This window comes from Salvia hispanica, chromosome 1 (assembly GCF_023119035.1).
Source record: "Salvia hispanica cultivar TCC Black 2014 chromosome 1, UniMelb_Shisp_WGS_1.0, whole genome shotgun sequence".
Taxonomy (NCBI): domain Eukaryota; kingdom Viridiplantae; phylum Streptophyta; class Magnoliopsida; order Lamiales; family Lamiaceae; genus Salvia; species Salvia hispanica.
Genome location: NC_062965.1, coordinates 30,386,570 through 30,406,073, shown reverse-complemented (window position 1 = coordinate 30,406,073; position 19,504 = coordinate 30,386,570). Strand labels below are relative to the sequence as shown.

At 35.6% G+C, this 19,504-nt stretch overlaps 3 protein-coding genes across 3 annotated transcripts; 2 read left to right on the top strand and 1 right to left on the bottom strand.

The window, feature by feature from the left end:
• The first annotated feature begins 532 nt into the window (after positions 1-532).
• LOC125202149 (betaine aldehyde dehydrogenase, chloroplastic-like) lies at positions 533-5,311 on the top strand. Its single transcript, XM_048100501.1, has 15 exons — positions 533-720; positions 920-1,062; positions 1,299-1,379; positions 1,466-1,614; positions 2,581-2,673; positions 2,762-2,885; positions 2,988-3,053; positions 3,156-3,222; positions 3,479-3,555; positions 3,744-3,857; positions 4,283-4,360; positions 4,432-4,583; positions 4,664-4,724; positions 4,832-4,938; positions 5,045-5,311. The coding sequence occupies exons 1-15, from the start codon at positions 612-614 to the stop codon at positions 5,133-5,135; spliced, it is 1,512 nt and encodes a 503-aa protein (XP_047956458.1). The 5' UTR covers positions 533-611; the 3' UTR covers positions 5,136-5,311.
• Positions 5,312-7,805: 2,494 nt separating this feature from the next.
• On the top strand, positions 7,806-12,712 carry LOC125192964 (pyridoxine/pyridoxamine 5'-phosphate oxidase 1, chloroplastic-like). Its single transcript, XM_048090685.1, has 14 exons — positions 7,806-7,957; positions 8,097-8,276; positions 8,361-8,399; positions 8,624-8,791; positions 8,873-8,978; positions 9,070-9,236; positions 9,344-9,586; positions 9,793-9,881; positions 10,698-10,748; positions 10,845-10,935; positions 11,384-11,488; positions 11,618-11,688; positions 12,188-12,283; positions 12,389-12,712. The coding sequence occupies exons 1-14, from the start codon at positions 7,811-7,813 to the stop codon at positions 12,444-12,446; spliced, it is 1,611 nt and encodes a 536-aa protein (XP_047946642.1). The 5' UTR covers positions 7,806-7,810; the 3' UTR covers positions 12,447-12,712.
• A 3,675-nt stretch (positions 12,713-16,387) lies between these two features.
• LOC125202126 (E2F transcription factor-like E2FE) lies at positions 16,388-19,034 on the bottom strand. Its single transcript, XM_048100469.1, has 11 exons — positions 18,795-19,034; positions 18,622-18,689; positions 18,480-18,532; positions 18,293-18,370; positions 18,143-18,196; positions 17,936-18,023; positions 17,757-17,827; positions 17,587-17,662; positions 17,424-17,485; positions 16,953-17,331; positions 16,388-16,804 (listed from the first exon to the last, which is right to left on the bottom strand). Exons 1-11 carry the CDS (start codon positions 18,896-18,898, stop codon positions 16,713-16,715), a joined length of 1,125 nt encoding a protein of 374 aa, XP_047956426.1. The 5' UTR covers positions 18,899-19,034; the 3' UTR covers positions 16,388-16,712.
• Between the last annotated feature and the right edge of the window lie 470 nt (positions 19,035-19,504).

The window sequence follows — 19,504 nt, the reverse complement described above, 5'->3', positions numbered from 1 at the left end:
ACTATCAAATATTGATTAAATATTAGACACTATCAAATATTGATTAAAACTATTAATTTGTTATTTAATAGTAATTTTAATAATTAAAAAAATTATTGATATTTAAAAATTAAAATTTAGAATTTAATTTTATAAAATTAAATCTAATATTGAAATAATGAAACAAAGTGAAGGATGACAAAAGGGAAGAAGAATGATAATTTTGAAATAATATCAGATTTAGTACATAACTGAAATAATATCAGATTTAAAATGTAAAAAGATCAAATTGCCCAAACCCTCCAAAACCCCATAAAAGGATATTTTCGTCACGAAACAGTGAAAAATGACCATTTTTTAGATAAACGCTTAGTCCAGGGTTGTCTGGAGATCCAGAACTATTTTTGTAGTTCACTCTAACAAAAAAAATTACTTTATCAACAACTTTTTGAATGCACAGAAACATAGATGGATTAGCTTATTTTTTCAAACCTCGAAAGTCGAAATCAAAGCGTCTTTGTTTATTTAACAACAAATTAACAATAAGCTGTTTAAAGCCACACCTCATAATCAAACTTCAATTAAAGAAATCACACACTACACACAGTGAGAGCTCACAAAGCAGAGTAATAATGGCAATCCCTATACCAAGTCGGCAACTGTTCATCGACGGAGAATGGAGAGAGCCCGTCCACAAGAATCGCATCCCCATCATCAACCCCTCCACTGAGGAGAATATCGGTCAGCTTCCGAATCTCGGATTTAATTTATGTTTGTAGTGCCTCTTTTTTTCATGATATATGTTTATTTCGTGGTGATCAACTTGTTGTAGTAATTATGTAATTGAGTCAGTGCTTGAAACGAATTGAGTCAGTGCTTGATGTGGATTGATTTCTTACTTTTGCAATTTGATTTTAGCTTTAAATTGTTTGTGTTTCAGGGGATATTCCAGCAGCTACTGCTGAAGATGTTGAAATTGCTGTTGAGGCTGCTCGCAGAGCACTTGTGCGGAATGGGGGCAAAGATTGGGCCAACGCGACTGGGGCGCACCGCGCCAAGTATTTACGAGCCATTGCTGCTAAGGTATATAAGTTCTTTTGTGGCATGCTATACTTTACTTGGTGACTCAGATTTTGCCTGATCCTTGGAGCGAATGTTGGCGTGCTTGAGTGAGGAGGTTCTTGCTATAGTCCTATTGGAGTATATTACTTGTTCAGTCTGTTATAGTGTTGTAACACGTGAAATACATGCTCATTTAACTATATAGTGACTAAATCTTTTGGGAACGTATACTTATCCTTTCCGAATTCCGTGTATAGATAACAGAGAAGAAATCATATCTGGCAAAACTTGAAGCCATTGATTGTGGGAAGCCATTGGAAGAAGCAGCTTGGGATATAGTATGTTTTTCATACCCACAGATACATTTGCGTGGCCCCTGTGTCATACAGTACACTTACTTGCTAGTTGCTTCTGTCTTATCCAGGATGATGTTGCTGGATGTTTTGAATATTTTGCTGATCTGGCTGAAGCATTTGATTCAAAGAAAAAGACTCCTGTTTCTGTTCCCATGGATACGTTCAAGTGTTATGTTTTGAAAGAGCCCCTTGGGGTAGTTGGGTTGATTACGCCGTGGTAGGTGATATTGCTTGGTTTGTTGAATCATGTATCAATCTTGAAAATTTGGAATCAGACAAGGAACTTTGTTTCTTGGAGGCAATCTGAGTGCTTTTTCATTCCCCCCCTTAATCGACTGGATGATACTCAAGAATTGAAGTAAGACAGTTAGACCTCATCCCCTAAGATATAATAGAAGTAGTTCAAGGAGCTTTTCTTGTCATTTAGAAGTTAGAACCAATGAACCATCCGATAGCATAGTAGACTGTGTAGCATGTGGAGAAGCAATCTGCTACTTGGTTACAAAGGAATTATAATGTAATCCTTCCTATTGTAGTTCCTAAAGACTTAATGAATGTTACCGGGTCTTATCCACAGTGCTATGGTAGAAGTTCACTATCAATATGATGCTGTGCAAATTGGAGTCTAGCTACACTGGCATAAGGAGCAGAAATTAGACCTAAAATTATTCTGTCGAAATTGTATATTGCAAATCACTTGCGTCTCCTATACCAACATCATAATATTTGATTACCAGAATTGTTCAGCTTCTGAATCTTGATCAACAGAACCTCCTGCTCTAGTATAATTCCCTGGCACTCTGTATATGAATGCTTCACCTTATTGAGAGTGAAAACAGAAGATGACTGACTATTTCATAGTGTTACCTTGTCTATAGCTCTTCTACATTTTGCAATTAAGGATCTTTCAATGAGTTCATATATACCTTGTCTGGGACTTCATTTTATTTGCACCTCCATCGTTTTTTTCACCCAAGAGAAATTTCTGAAAGCTACAATTAGTTTTTGTTGGTAGATATTTTCCTTCTCTTAAAGGACAGTTATTTTTCGTTGCAGAGATACTGTTGTGTAATAGAAACTGAATTATTTGATACTTGCTGTTGAATTATTATTACGAATTATTCTCTATTGTAACTTGGATATCAGTAGTGGTTGTCCTAAATTGGTCTTTTCTCATTTATAGGAATTACCCTATGTTAATGGCAACATGGAAAGTTGCCCCTGCTCTGGCAGCTGGCTGTACAGCAATACTTAAACCATCAGAATTAGCATCCATGTAAGTTTTTTTTTTCAATACTCATTCCTTCAGCTACTGTTTTTTATATTTATATGATGTTTTTTTTTCCCCTACTTGGTAACTTCAGCACATGTTTGGAGTTGGCTGAAGTGTGTCGAGATGTGGGTCTTCCATCTGGTGTTCTCAACATTTTGACAGGCTATGGTCCCGAAGCTGGTGCTCCTTTGGTTTCACATCCTGATGTAGACAAGGTCAGTTGTGACCTTCCATTCTGCTTTTCAGATTCTTGTTTTTCTTTTGAGTTGGATGTTTTGCATTGCAATGACCATCCTCCCTCCATGGTGAATCAACAGATAGCATTTACAGGGAGTAGTGCTACAGGAAGCAAAATTATGACTGCTGCTGCATCACTTGTAAAAGTATGTTATACCATGATACCTGATTACAATCGCTTCAACTATGCTAGTGTTTTAATCAACTCAAGTTTGCTAGTGTTTAACTTATAATATTGGTTACTGCAGCCAGTTACGCTTGAACTTGGTGGAAAAAGTCCAATAGTCGTCTTTGAAGATGTTGATCTTGACAAAGGTATAGGCCTTTCAAGTAACAAGTCATGTCGTCTGGTGCATTCATATTTCAAAGGAAATGCCTGTTTTCTTCCTTTGGTTCAGCTTAAACTTTAAATAGTTGAGTAATTGAATGACTAATTGCTGCTTGAGAATGAGAGGGGTAAAAGAAGAAACTGTGGTAGGGTTACACAAAATCTGATGACATATTTTCATGATAAAATTATATTTGCAACAATCTTTCTCATTGTCTTCATTTATGTCTATTATGCATACAGCTGCTGAATGGGCTCTCTTCGGTTGCTTTTGGACAAATGGTCAAATATGCAGCGCTACTTCTCGACTCATAGTCCATGTAAGTAAAGAGAATCATAGGCTCTTAGCAGTTAATCGTGCATATAGAAAAACTGAATACCATTGATAATTAAATATGTTGAAACGCAACCAAAGAAGCTTGTTTTATAAATAAAGTGGTTATTCTTTGTTGTTTTCACTGTATTCTTTAAGCATTAGTAACGTTTTGATCTTATAAAATTGTATCAGGAAAGCATTGCAGAAGCATTCTTGGAAAAACTGGTAAAATGGTGCAAGAACATTAAGATTTCAGATCCATTAGAAGAAGGCTGCAGACTTGGCCCTATAGTTAGTAGCGGACAGGTGAGATGTCTGCTTTTTTACCACTTATTACTCATAACGAAGACATTGAATTATGCCTGAAGTCTTACATATCTTGTTACGACTACTCTATCAACTGGATTCTAGATCAAAACTGTTAAGAATTTTGGTCAGTCCTCTTGAATTTGCTTCATCCACTTTCTTATCTTAATCCTTAGAGTGCAATTTGCAATACAGGAACCTCACTCTCGCAGACCATTTTATAGAAAATAACTATCCAAATCAATGGGGTCATATTATAGAAAACACAGCTGTTTCCTTTTGTCATAGACAAATGGTTGAGCATACAATGGTGCACTTTCCTTTTTTGTACTATTCAACATTTCTGGTCTGTCTTCTCAAATGCATGAACGTCTAGAGTGACAGAAAGTGGTATAACTCATTACATGATGATGATAATGTGACAGTACGAAAAGGTATTGAGGTTCATATCAACAGCCAAGGATGAAGGTGCGACCATCTTATGTGGGGGTGTGCGACCACAGGTAAAACATCCCCTCCTGCAGCCTTTTTTGCTTTACAGCATTATTTCCTAGCTTCACCACTGTACTTGCAGCATCTGAAGAAAGGCTTCTATGTCGAACCCACCATAATAACAGATGTAAAAACCTCCATGCAAATATGGAGAGAGGAAGTTTTCGGACCAGTTCTGTGTGTTAAAACATTCTCAAGCGAAGAAGAAGCCATTGAACTGGCAAATGACACACAGTCAGTAAACTTCCATCTCATAATATACATGTGATTGCATAATACAATTCCAATTCTCTTATTTGAATGGAATTTCACAGCTATGGTCTGGGGGCTGCTGTATTATCACAAGACCACGAAAGGTGTGAACGGTTAACAAAGGTGAGATTGTTTGGCATCTAACTAGTAAAAAATCAACGCGCATCTTATATTATAGCTGTATATGAAGTTATGAACTTAGAATGAATGTTCCCTTTTCGTTCTTGCAGGCCTTTCAAGCAGGCATTGTGTGGGTCAACTGCTCGCAGCCCTGCTTTTCACAAGCTCCTTGGGGAGGCAAGAAGCGCAGTGGTTTTGGGCGCGAACTAGGAGAATGGTAAGTTTGAGAGATTGACCTCTTCTTTTGTAGTATGACTGTTTCACTCCACCAAAACACGTTGGTTTCAGCCATGCTTACTCGACCATGATTCCTTCTTTCTCAGGGGGCTCGACAACTACTTGAACGTGAAGCAAGTCACAGAGTATGTGTCTGATGATTCGTGGGGTTGGTACAAGCCTCCAACAAAGCCATGAGAATCTCCAGCCAGCGATTGTAATTTCTGTGTTGTTTATTGTGTAAGAATAAGGAAGATGCTTATAATTCTTGTGAATTTTGAGCATCCATGTACGTGTAACATCCCGACTTGTCTGCACCTAAAATTTTCATTTGATTCGGAGTTGCAATAAATTTAATTCGGTGTTTGGTTCCAGTTTTCTTCTTAAACTCGTAACTTTAGATTTTACTGCATAATTTCTATGTACAGTTCGCCGAAGGCGAGTGAGTTGTTGTAGTTTGGTGATTAGAGCACACTTGAGGATTACATAGGTTTTGGTCGAACAATTAATTGTCTTCAAAGTTATGGAGTAATAAAAAAGTACTAGTATCTATTTTTAATGCTCATATTCATTGGACACAATATATAAGAGTATATATGACGATGAAATTGATTAATTTGTCATACCTATATTTTAAATGTTCTACAATTATTTTGGATCGCTCGATTCTCATATTTGTTGTAAATAAAGATCACGTCTAATCTTATTTCTTGTTCGATTGTCTTTCTTAAATGCACGGCCCTTGAAAGTGTACCTTAGTCTGTTGTCATAATACTTAAATTACATTGTATCTTGTGCTTATTCATCTGATCATCTCACTTCCACCCAGTGGTGGAACCAGCGTAGGACAAGCCCCCGCTCAAGCAGGGGCTTGGCCGGTCGCCGCCTAGTTGCAGAAACTCGGTGGAGTGCTGAAGGAAGACGATGGAATTGAGACTTAGGTTTTGATGTTTGGCTTGAATTGGTAAAATTGAATTAATTGGCCCAATAGTATTCACTCCGTAGTAGCCTAGCTATTAAGTATTTACTCAGTATTTAATTCTTGATCAAATATTCGTCTAGGGCCTATTTCTCTTTTTGACGGATAATAACTCATTTATTTTCAATTATAATTATTTCTAAAGAAGTCGTTGTATCGTAAGCTATTAGTTTTATTAGTCATATATTTATTTCTTTTTTCCATTAATTCGCCTACAAAATTATACTAGCAATTTGCAAATTCTAGTTCATGTATAAATTATGTGTGGTGTATGAATTTAATTCCTCATACCATCAATTCATATATCTATTATGTGTATTACTTCTTACTAGATTGTGTTCTCTTTATTTTTGATTTGTTTACTTTTCTTAATGTTTTATATTAATTGCTAATGAGAGAGCAAGAGTTTAGGGATATGGTTTCATAAAAATTTGTAATATTTTCATACATTTATAATCTTTGTAATTTTATTTTGAATGATTATAATATTTTGTTAATCAAATTGTCCTAGAATTTTGGCGTATGTTTTCACTTGAGAAAATATTGTTCTCTTAAACTTTTGTAAAAGGGTTATATGTAAAATTAAATATTAGTACTAAGTAAAATACTATTATCATTTTTAAATTATTTTAATATTATTAATATTAATATTTCAGCACCGGCTTGTTTATATTTCTGGTTCCGCCATTGGGCTTCCACCCATACGATTAAGTTGTAAATAAATCTTATTTAGCTTATTTCATTTTTAGTATCTCACTGTTATTAAGAGTAACCTTTTTAATTATAGAATGTCGAGGATTCCCTGCTCTGTTAAAAAACACAGCAGGGGTTGAAACGTCAGGGGAGTACAAATGAAATGCAACATAGGGAGATGAGAGAGAATTGGTGGGACCGAAGACGTACTCTTTCTAATTCTTTTGTTCACTTATCCACTTCTTTATTTCATTAAAAATGCAGTTAGCCAATTTAACTTTATTTTATTGAATAGCTATTAAAATTTTATTGTTGATTTTTTATAGTATTTTGTTTTATGAATTACGACCAATGTCACTTTTACAGAATTATTAAAAAAATAGTAATAAGATATAATTTAAAATATATAATACCAAGCCTACTGAAACAAAATAATTCTGTAAAAGAAGCATTGGTCGTAATTCATAAAACAAAATACTAAAAAAAATCTCCAATAAAATTTAGTAGCTACTCAATAAAATAAAGTTAAATTGGTTGACTACATTTTTAATGAAATAAAGAAATGGATAAGTGAACAAAATAATTAGAAAGAGTACGTCATCGGTCCCACCAATTCTTTCTCATCTTCCTATGCTGCGTTTCATTTGTACTCCCCTACCGTTTCAACCACAGCAGCCCCTGCTGTGTTTTTTAACGCAGCAGGGGATCTTCCCCCTTATTTTACAGCCATATACGAAGCCTACTAATGCTCGCTTGGACTATTGTTTGGACTACAAGAAAAAATTAAATTAAGCCTGCTGTGGTTGAAACGCAGCAGGGGATCTTCCCCCTTATTTTACAGCCATATACGAAGCCTACTAATGCTCGCTTGGACTACAAGAATAAATTAAATTAAGATATAATGATTTTGAAATGACACTATAAACGACATAAATGTTAATCAAATAAGCTAATATTCCCTTATAGAATTCATGCATTTCGAGGTGAATCTGCGTTCTAACAAATGCTATAAATCTACACGCAAAATACTCTCATATGATAAACAAACAGAAATAAAAGCAGGCGTAACAATAATCAACATTTAATTAAATGTGAAATATCGAGATAGTAGTAGAAAGTGTACACTATTATAACTAATAAGATACTCTTACCCAATCACTAAAAAGGAATTTGGGTGTTTATTTAATTTATCAAAATAAAAATGTGGCAGCCATTGCTGCGGTCAGCCAAGATCATGAGATGCCTCCTCACCAAATCATCGCTCTTGAATATCCCAATTTCTCCCAATTTTAATCGCCCTCACCAAATTCTCAGCTCTAATTTTATTTCTCACACATCTGTAAGCCAGGTAAGCATGTATAGCTCATCGTTCATTTTACGCTCAATCACACACACGGTATATGTATGGTTACTGCAGCTACTCTAATTTTCAGCTGGCATAGTACAGAGTGAGCTGATTGGCGGTTGTATTTCGGTTCTGGATTCAGGGTTTTTGGAGTTCGAATCCGCGGGAATATTGTTCGAGGTCGATTACTGGAGTTAAATCCATGGCATTGGTGAATATTGCTCGCGGCCCGGAATCCGTATCCTACTTGAACCAGCGAGAAGCTGCGGAAATTGATGAGATTCTCATGGGGCCGCTTGGCTTCAGCGTTGATCAGCTGATGGTCAGTTTCTTTACTGACTTCACTTTTTTTCAGCTTTGCTTTTCGATTGGAATTGTTAAGGAAACTATACATTTCTGAATGCAGGAATTGGCTGGTTTGAGTGTGGCCACGTCGATAGCTGAGGTGAGTTGGTTCATGTGCCAGTCTGTGATTAATGTCGAATTTGATTTTTGTTTCTCTGCAAGTTTTATGTTATTGAGTTGAAAAGTTCTTCTATAATTGTTTAATTGCATGGAATAGCGAAAAGGGCTTGATATGAATAATCGATATGTATAGTTTTGGCACTCTTTGCTAATTCTATTTTGCCTTGTGGTCTAGTTAAAAGAATTAAATAATACTTTTATCAGGTCTATAAACCAGCTGAACATAACCGTGTGCTTGCTATATGTGGCCCGGGGAATAATGGTGGCGATGGTCTTGTAGCTGCTCGTCATTTGCATCACTTTGGATATAAACCATATGTTTGTTATCCAAAGCGTACTGCTAAGGCTCTGTACAATGGTCTGGTTACACAGGTATAGAGCATATCTCATAGTACTAGAACAGAAATTACATAACAGGATCTTGCAGTAATGCTAATGCTTGATATTTTGTAGTTGGAGTCACTGTCCATTCCTTTCCTGTCAGTTGAAGACCTACCGGTGGACTTATCAACAAGCTTTGACATTGTTCTGGATGCAGTATTTGGGTTTTCATTCCAGGGTACACTTCATTACTTCCAAATTTTGTTAGTCAAACTTGAGCAAAACATGTTTCTGATATCATTTTAAAAGAACTATTGTCAAATCTGTAGGCAGCCCGAGGCCTCCTTTTGATGATATTATACAAAGGTTGGTAGCTTTAGGAGACCCAAATGAGAAGAATCAGAAATCACCTGTCCTAGTCTCAGTTGATATTCCATCTGGATGGCATGTTGAAGAAGGTGACCTGAGTGGCAAAGGCATTAGACCGAACTTGCTGGTAAGTATCATAATTCTGAAATTTACCTTTCTTCTGCAGACATTACGAACTTGTTCTCTTCTCTTCTTGATCTTGACAGGAGGTTAAATGCTGCAAATTGTGTATAGGTTTCTTTAACTGCTCCTAAGTTATGTGCCAAAAAATTCTCTGGTCCTCACCATTTCCTTGGAGGCAGATTTGTTCCCCCTGCCATTGCTGAAAAATTCAAGCTAAGCCTTCCAGAATATCCCGGAACTTCTATGTGTGTCCGGATCGGTATGCCTCCACGAGTTGACATATCAGCTCTCAGAGAGAATTATGTTTCTCCTGAATTATTAGAGGACCAAGCTGAAGCTGATCCATTTACTCAGGTATTTCTTCGCCACCAACAGAGTGATTTCATATTTAGGTTCTGGTCTTTATATAATCAACTCTAAAACTCTGAAATTATTTGCTATGACTGTGTATGTAATTCTAGTCTAGTGGCTAGGTTTATGTTGAGTTGTGTGTACTTTTATGATTTTGCCTGAAATTTCCTGTAAGAACGTTTCATCTATGTCATTTTATGATGTTGTAGTTCCAGAAATGGTTTGATGATGCCATGGCAGCTGCCTTGAAGGAACCAAATGCTATGGCCATTTGCACGGCAGGGAAGGATGGGAAACCGTAAGATTAATGTCTACCTTAGTACCTTGTTTAATTGTTCAGCAATGCTGCTGTGGCAGCTACTATTGTTTGTGTTATTGTACTATTATTCTGTTTAGGTACTATGGCAGGTTTTTTTCTTTTTCTACCAATTTTACTTCAACTTTTATATGTATTGAGACTTCCATGTACATTATATATTTGTAGTACTACTCTTTCTGTGACTCTGTCCCACTCAAGATGTCCATCTTTCTTTTTTAGTTTGTCTCACTCAAGATGTCACTTTCTATATTTGGAAATAAATCTATATCTCATTTCTCCTCATTAAAATATCCAACTACATTTTTCTCTCTTTTTACTTCACCTTCATAAAATCCCATGTCACTCGAGAATGTGGACATCTTGAGTGAGACGGAGGGAGTCTTATTTAACTGGATAGCTACTAGCAAAGATGTTTGCCAAAGAATAAGAAAGATCATGCATGCTAAATACTTCGTATATCACCTTCTCTAAAAGAATGGGAGTTTTGTAGTGGTTCTTTTACACTACAGCATATCCAAGCTTGAGATTTTTCTATGTGATGCAAGTTCTTTTGGTCTTGAGATCTTTTCCTTTTATTCTGTTAGTGAGGCTGTTCTCAATGCCTCTGAAGCATGATAGTCAAAATTATGGAAGCAGGTATCTAGTCAATATGCTTGAGGTATCTCTGCTAGTGCTGGATTGAACAAGTAGGAGGGTCGTATTTTAAATAGGTTACATGAAATGATTGTTTCTAAGACTTTAATATGCATATTGTGAACTCAATCGTGATATTATTTCCCTATTACTTTGCTGCAGCACGTCAAGAATGGTACTGCTGAAAGGATTTGACAAAGATGGTTTCGTCTGGTAAATTATGCTAGTATACACTGATGCAGGGGTGTAAAGCCCGATCAGAATCTATTGATCATGGCTGAAGTCTTAAACCTCGTCATCTTTTGACAGGTACACAAACTATGAAAGTCAAAAAGCTCAGCAAATATCAGAAAACCCTCAAGCTGCTCTACTGTTTTATTGGGGTGCCCTAAATCGCCAGGTACGTTCTATTCTTCATCGAATTATGTTCACAGCTCACAAGTTATGAAGCCATAGATGCATGTGGAACCTCTGTCTCCATTTTCTTGAAATAAAAAGATAGCTTCATTTCGTATTATGGCTTTGGAACTTTAGCCTGAGAAGATACAAGAATGGTGGTTTTACCAAGTTTCCGACTCATGGATTGGCAACCGATCTCGTAAAGGATGTTTATTTGAACAGGGACATTTTCTTCTCAAAGAACGATTTCCTTTTGATGAACAGTGCACTCCTAGGCTAGGATGAACCTGGAAGCTAGACAACTTATTATCTACTACATTGTTTCTTGTTTTTAAAGTTACTATTATAATCTTTAGTATCAGTCTTAAAATATAAGCCAAGAACTCTGGCAAAATGATGCATGTTTTCAATCTCTCCAAGTAAAATTTCATTGTCTTCCTTGGCTTTAGGTAAGGATTGAGGGACCAGTGCAAAAGGTTTCTGATGAAGAATCCGAGCAGTACTTCCACAGTCGTCCTAGGGGAAGCCAGATTGGAGCAATTGTCAGCAAACAGGTTTCTATGTTTCTTTCTTTTTTGGGGTTTCTTTATTTGGGGGTGGGGGGTGTTCTGCTCTCTGATATTCCTTGCGTGTCTTCTTCTCTGCTGGTGAAAACTTATCAACATCTGTTTCTTGTTTCCTAGAGCACTGTAATCCCTGGTAGGCAGTTTCTTTACCAACAACAGGCAGAGCTGGAGGCTAAGTACTCTGACGGGTTAGTTGCTCGCACTCAAACTACTGAAATAGCTAACCTACATAGAGTGTTTGTGGTTAGTTTTCCAGTGTTTTATTCATGATCTAACTATGTAAAGCCCCCTTGCTGACAGCTAAGATATTTAACCATTTATCTTTGGAATTTAAAACATTTCATTAGTTTTTAAATTAAAGTGATGAGATGCGTCATAGTATAAATTTATTGGAGTTTCACTTCACTGATCAGTTTATCTCTGGCTTCATTATACATGAACATTTATAGTTTGTATACGTTGCAAGTGGTAGCTCAATTATCAGTTGAGCAATGTTGTCCATAGCCTGTATAATGGAATTAGTGTTGCAGTTAGATAAGAAAAATCAGACGTATATGTTAGTTATTTCATGTATTATCCAAAGACCAGTGATACACTGAATCACTGGATGTGATTATCATTGTATCGCCCTTTACAAAAATAAATAGATCATTGTTTGCCAACTGCACGATTCTCTGTCTCGTGCAGAAGCCTGATCCCGAAACCCAAATATTGGGGAGGATATAGACTCAAACCAGAGGTTTTCGAGTTCTGGCAAGGACAACCGTCCCGCCTGCACGATAGGTAATTTCATAACACTTTCACTGTGACTACTAGATTGATTTTGGTTCTCTCTTTTTGTCACTGCAAATCTCACACGACTTCGTTTTGTGTCACCTCATTTGATAGGTTGCGATATACTCCTGATGGGAAGGGGGCATGGAAAATCGAGAGATTGTCTCCATGACTAGCACTTGCAACTATATCATCCTCGTTGTGAAATCATAGTACTCCACTTCTTTATGGAGTATATGTTTTTTATTCTTTTCTGCTTCTTATGATACAAACTTGGCTTTTATTATTACTACATACAATTATTTATAATAGTATCATTTTACTTCTTTGTTATCACAAATGAACTTTGCTCGTGAATGTATGTGTACGAGTGAAAATGTTATCTTAAAAACTATTTGTGAACAGATAAACTTGTATAATTAGATGATTTGTTTTCAAGTTCGAGATGGTTTTGTACTTTGTAGTATGCGAGTAACTTAATGACTTTCGAGTATGTAATTGTGATTTATGTTGGTTGGAAAATGATTAAAACAAAAATGATCTTAATATAGAATTGCAACCTAAATCACAGCCCTAAGTTTAGTTGATATAATAGTCAATAATTAAACAAAAAACACGGAAAGTCATTATTAATTAGTCTTAGGTCATTTTTATAAAATCTAGATCAAAAGGGATCACTTCATGCATTGTATACTATATTACATAATACACCATTAATATATTGACAAGTGTATCTTATTTTATGGAAAGAAAAGCTATTTCCAATATAACCTCTCCACTTAAATAAAGAAATTAAACTACACTAAATATAAAAACGTATATATTCAAATCAATTTCAATTAATTATGCTTAGTTTCAAAAAAAAAAAATAAAAATATAATGTTGGATCACATTTTATAGAAAGAAAAGTTATTTCAAATAATTTTTCTTGCACTTCGTATCTACACATCTTTTAGTTTCACTAATTCTCAACATATTTTAATAACTAATCTTGTTTGTTTTCAAAAGTTATCTTCTCATAATTTTGTTAGCTGCTATATCAATAATAAATATGTATGTCTATTAATTTTTATGTATTTTATACCAAAAAAAAACATCGCAATTAATTAGTATTAGCAACATTAGTCTATATATCAGTAATTTTTGTATCATGAAATAATTACAAATTCATAGCAGGAATATAAAAATCAAAATATCATAAAAAGAAAAAAATATTGAAAAAACTTCAAGTAACAAGAAAGAAAATAGCAGTAGTACTAAAAAGTAAGAATATATTTAATAGAGTATAATCCTCTTTTGGTCCTTTACATATGGCCGATTTATGATTTTGGTCCAGAACATTCACTTTTCAAAAAGTAAGTTCGAAACAAATGAAAAACGATATCATTTGCATCCTTTTTTGACGGCACCGTCAATTCTCGATGGTCAACCGTCAATTAGCGAAAATTTGACCTGATTAGCAGAATTTAATTCCTATAGCTAATTCAATATATTTTTTAAAATTTTTGGCTTTACATTTTTAAATAGTCTAATATTAAACACAAAATCCTAACTCTCATTTCAATCAAATTTCCCCCCCCTTTTTCTCCGCTCATTCTTCTTCTTCCTCCCCAAGAACCCTAATTCTTTTTCTCCATCTCATTCTTCTTCTTCTTCTTCCTCCACAAACACCTTCGAACATGGGCCGTTCGACGTGTAGCCGGAACTCCGTCTCCGTCGACCGCGACTGCTACCGTGACTTCGGAGACTTCCGATTTAGCTATGCTTGCTACTATTGTAAGAAGATGGCGGCGCTCCGTATTGTCATCGGACAAGGCAAACCGTCGAGGGGGAAGCTTTACTTCACATGTGAGGCGAAGGAATGCATTTCTTCAAGTGGTGCGAGCCAAATCGTGATGTCGAAATTACGAGCCAAATCGGGCCTCTTCTTCGTCATCCTCGGTGGGTGGTGCCGATTTTGAGGAGTTGACTTTGATTTTGACCGAAATTACGAAAAAAATCCAGAAATTAATGAATGTTTTGAGCTTTGTTGTTCTTTATTTTGTTGTTGTTGCAACACTTATGTGTATATTAAAGTAATTCGATGTAGTGTTTGTGAATCCTATTTGAATTTTGAAGTAGATAAGTAATTTGAATTTGTTGTAGTGTTGTTCGTATTTGAATTTTGCAGTGATTCATTCATGATGTTCTTAGAAAAATCGCCAGAAAGCCCTAATTGGAAAATCCTAAAGTATAAGTCAAAGTAGTCCTTCTTATAATTTTTTTAGTTCCATTTGGTCATGAACATTTACGCACACCAATTGTAGAGTTACAATTACAAAATTTTGTGAGTGATGTTGGTTTCATACGTTATGGGATTGCTTCCTCTATGTGATTGTTTCTTCATCGACTATGCCAATAAATTGACATCAAATTGAACCAATAAATGGACAACAAAATACAATACAAAGTGGTCCTTCATATTCATTTTTTACTTCATATTGGTCCTAAACATTTAGCCGATCAAAAAGACATAGGCATAAGGTACTGCATCAAACAACAGATCACGAATTAAGCCATTTACACCTGATAATGTCATAAGGTAATGTCATAAGCCATTTACACCTGATACATGCTAAAAAACAACCACAGTTACATGTTACATCCACAAAAAAATATTGTCATAAGGCAATGTATCAACCTTAACACCATCAACACCCAAAAACCATCAAAACCCACAATGACGGGGATATCAGGTCTTCTTCGTCCTCTCAAAATTTGGATCCCTTTCTAGGGAAGCTCGACGGTCACCCACTGAAGAAGTAAGGTTCATTTTCAGAGAAGAATGGACATCCGCGTCAGAGCTAGGGTTAGAACCCACAAATCCCAACGCAGCCGACGGTCCTTGTTCGGTGTCAGGCGGACGTGAATCGCTCGTTTCAGCCTTCTTCCTCTTCCTCGCATAAGATTTTTTCATGTCGGAGAGACTTTCGGTGTAACGGTGGTTTGGGTACAACGACTTCCAACTCATGGCAACCAACAATAATCGGTTGGAATCGGTCGGAATCGGGCTTCTTGGTCGGAATCGAAACTAGGGTTCTTCTTAGAGAGTGACGAGATAGAAGAAAGAAAAGAAAGAGATTGACGTTTGGTCGGAATCGGAGTTCTTTAGTGAAAAATGAAAATTGATTATTCATATTCAAAATATTTAAAAAATTGAATTATAGCAAAATAATTAACATAATATTAACCAACTAATAATCTCAGATTAAGTCTAATCCGGTCAAATTTTCGCTAATTGACGGTTGACCGTCGAGAATTGACGGTGCCGTCAAAAAAGGATGCAAACGATATCGTTTTTCATTTGTTTCGGACTTACTTTTTGAAAAGTGAATGTTCTGGACCAAAATTATAAATCGGCCATATGTAAAGGACCAAAATAGTACTATACTCTATTTAATATACAAAATTTTAAAGGTTCATAATTTATTTATTATAAACATAGCTTCTGCATATAATATGCTTGTATCAAACAATCATATTTGAGTTCTAGAAAAAACACAATATCAAGATAATATTTGATTGAAATTAATTTTTTTTATTAAAATTGAGCATAATCAACTTAAATTGATTTCAATAAATACGTTTTTGATATTTAGTGTAGTTTAATTTCTTTACTTAAGTGGAGAGGTTATATTGGAAATAGCTTTTCTTTCAATAAAATAAGATACACTAGTCAATTTTTTAATGATGTATTATGTAATGTTATATACAATGCATGAGGTGATCCCTTCCGATCATCCCAAACTAGGGAAAACCACCTAAAAATAAACTACTCCAGCAACTACCTTAAAATGTCTTCTACATGATTTTGTTTTATATTTTTATATTAAAATATAGTTTTACATAGAACACATTATTTAATTTACTTTCAGCCGAATATAATCAAAATCAAAGACACCTAAGAAAATATAACTCGTTTATACACTGCATTTGTTTAAACTTCACGTCTAAAGATCGATTTTATTTATTGCCATATCAAAGTAATGCGTCCAAAGAGAACATAACTAAAATATGGCTTCATAAATCTGAACCTGTATACGATAACAAAATTTACAAACGTAAGCAAGAAACTTGAATAAACAACCTTCTTTCATCAATCTAAAAGGAAAAACGGATCATTATTGCCAATGTGCACCCTATTCTAATCATATGTGAGAGATTAGGCAATTTGAAGCCAAAGAAAAAAAAAGGGAAAAGGGATAGATGAAAAAAAGGAAACGTTACAACTGATGGAATGATGTGAGTTGTGTAATTTAGTGCACTTGGAGTGTGCATTCACCATTAAGCTATCTGCTCCTAGTCTACAAGTGCACCTCAATGTTTCTACTATCAACTTCAAACTCGGCGTTTCTTCAATCAACTCCAAATTCTGAGACACGAACGGACCAAATAGGGTTTAGGACATGAGTTTTATAGGACCTTTCTCAGAAACCTCAGAGTACCATGATTTCCATGCGTCAACAAAGTGTGAGAAAAGGTCTTTCAGAGCTGAGAAAATCATCAAGAAAAAGTTTCCCATTAGCGAGTAAACAAGAATATCAGTAGACAACTTTGATATAAAACTTCCATGTATAGGCCATATTCAGAAAATGACTGAAGTGAATCATGTTTTTTTTAAATGAGCAGCTGTAAGTACCTTGATTGTGATACTGAGGTCTGTAAGAAGAGGCTAGACTTTCCCAGTCAACAGCCTCATTCCCTTTTCCATCATGAGACTCTCCAACCTCAGGCACATTTGCAGGTGCAAAGGGGCCAAACTGGTAACTCTTTCCAACAGTTATCCTCTCGTTCTCATTTTGTTTCTCATGTTTAACTTGAACTTGATTATGTGCCTTTAAGATTTTGAATCTATCTTCATCCATCCTGAGCCTCTTTGTAGTAGCATTAGTGAGATCAGTTCCAAATATCCTCTTCTTAGAATCACTCTGAATCATGGAATCAGCAGTTGTGTTATCTGGTTTTCCAGTCAGCCCCAGCCATCTGAAAGCTGGTTTCCTTGTCTCAGGGTGATGAGTCTGACAATTTCATCCACAAGAAGTTATTCCGCGTTAAACATGATCAAAAATCATATAACATAATCATAATAGCAACCCATAAGAAAATTTACCTTCACAATAAATTTCATGGAGGACAGCACATTGGCAATGTCATACAGTCTTCTGACTTTCGCTGCAGAGTTGCACAAACAGTGTTAACAAAAGTGTAATTGTAACTTGCATTCTAACAATATAGCCAGGTGAAGTAAGTGAAACCAAGGTTGGGTAAGTTACTTCTGGTAGTCATCGAAGTGTGCTTTCCGTCACCAAGCAAAAGCTTTGCAGCTTCATCAAGTGAAATCATATCCATCTAAACGAAGAAAATCAATATTCATAAATCATGAAGCTCACGAGACCTTAATTATATTCATGATATAAAAAGCTACAAACAGAGGTATACTCACATCAGTGCAAAGGAACAGCTTAATAAAATTCTGTGTAAGTAGCCCAAGAGACTTTTCCTTCCTACCATCACCTAGATATGGTGAAAGATATAGGTCAATCTTCAATTACAGACATTTCTGATTGGATAAAAGGGTTAGAAGTTAATTGAAGCCCAAACCAGATTGGAATAGAAACTCACGTTTAAAAATTGAACTTGAATCCGATTTATCATTTTGACTTAAGTTGTTCATATCTGAGCACATTTCATCTTCTTCATCGTCTGAAATCTGAGGAGAAAAACATAAAGAAAACTTGTTTAGAAACAGGTTAAATCACATGAAATTCAATTCAATCTTTTAACAACGATTAGAATGGAAATACAAAATGAAAATCGAAGAAGACGTACTTTCTCAGAGCAACTCGTATCAGCTCCAGGCACAATATCTCTTAAACCTTCTCTCTGTAAATTTATTGAAGATCCAAAAACGGCAATTAGTGACAATGACACTGAAATTGAAACAATTACGCTACAGAATTCAGAAACATCAAAAAATACCTTTAGATTTTCCAAAGCCTTTGGGATAGCCCCATATCCTTTCCAAGTATATCGATTTTTCGCCTTCCTCGTAAGAATCTATAAACCACAAAATTTGAATCAGCTAAAAATGGAATTTAGCGCAGTCAATCCAATTCTCAAATTAATTCCGTAGATGAAAAATGAGCCAAAATTGAGAAGCTCTTACGCCAACGCTCTCCAAAACATTCACTATGTCATAGATCCGCCTCCTCTCCACCCCTACAAGCAAAAATCATCCAAACATTTAATGGAAAAATTGAATTTCGAAAGGGGAAAAAAGCTGACACCCCCAAAACAAAATTAAATACCTAATTTTGCTGCGGCATCGTCGAGCCCAATTGACTCGACCCCATCGTGATCGTACAAGCTCAAAAAACTGCAATTACAAGGTAGACACAGTGTTAGATACAAAATTGGGGGAGAAACAGAAGATTTCACTCATCGGGAAATTCCACCCACAGGCATGCATTCAAACACATACTTGGAACATAGAAGGCCGAGGGATTTCTGTTTACGGCAGTATGGTACATCTTTAGATCCAGATTCCTTCATTCCTCCTCCGGAATGTTTACTAACCGAGTCCATTTAAATCTTCAACTATAGCTGCGCAATTCAGCGAGAGAGATGAAGATACAGACGATTGGACAATGAACCACACCCAGTAGAAGGTAAATCTGTGTGAGGGTGTGGGCGGAGAGACCGTTAAGAAGGGGTGTTGGGAATGGCGGGGATGAATGAGAAGGGTTTGTGAATTTGAGAGGGATTTGAAAGTTTGAACATCCGCCATGCAAATCAAGCGGGAGTTTGAATTTCATTAACGGTGAAATTACTAAATTACGAAATTGGCCTCAGTAGATGTGAGTATTTTGAGTTTATGGTGGTGGTAAAATGGGGATTGCATTACCGGACTCAATTTCATTTAATTACGGCTGCTTTTGGGATTAGTGCAACCCTGAAATTTTAAATTAGATTCAAAATATTAGTCAGTCTACGTTTCATTACAAGTCGCACTCCATTGAATAATGTAGGATTCAAAATTTAATAATGCAATAATATTCACATTTTCAAATAGTAACATAACAGTAAAACAATAATGTAATGTTAAGTTACGGGTGTGAGTTGATAAGTGGTAGAGAGGTTAATAATTAGTAGCGGACGCAGAAAAAAATTGTGGTAGGGGCTGAACTATAT

Excerpts from the sequence above, each read along its gene's own strand:
- LOC125202149 (XM_048100501.1), top strand. The coding sequence starts at position 612 with ATGGCAATCCCTATACCAAGTCGGCAACTGTTCATCGACGGAGAATGG. Across the intron at positions 721-919 it reads CTCCACTGAGGAGAATATCG|GGGATATTCCAGCAGCTACT; the intron begins GTCAGCTTCCGA and ends TTTGTGTTTCAG. Across the intron at positions 4,725-4,831 it reads GGTGTGAACGGTTAACAAAG|GCCTTTCAAGCAGGCATTGT; the intron begins GTGAGATTGTTT and ends TCGTTCTTGCAG.
- LOC125202126 (XM_048100469.1), bottom strand. The coding sequence starts at position 18,898 with ATGGACTCGGTTAGTAAACATTCCGGAGGAGGAATGAAGGAATCTGGA. Across the intron at positions 17,663-17,756 it reads AGCTGTTCCTTTGCACTGAT|ATGGATATGATTTCACTTGA; the intron begins GTGAGTATACCT and ends TTCTTCGTTTAG. Across the intron at positions 17,332-17,423 it reads CCATGAAATTTATTGTGAAG|ACTCATCACCCTGAGACAAG; the intron begins GTAAATTTTCTT and ends TGAAATTGTCAG.
- LOC125192964 (XM_048090685.1), top strand. The coding sequence starts at position 7,811 with ATGTGGCAGCCATTGCTGCGGTCAGCCAAGATCATGAGATGCCTCCTC. Across the intron at positions 8,277-8,360 it reads TCAGCGTTGATCAGCTGATG|GAATTGGCTGGTTTGAGTGT; the intron begins GTCAGTTTCTTT and ends TTCTGAATGCAG. Across the intron at positions 11,689-12,187 it reads GAGGCTAAGTACTCTGACGG|AAGCCTGATCCCGAAACCCA; the intron begins GTTAGTTGCTCG and ends TGTCTCGTGCAG.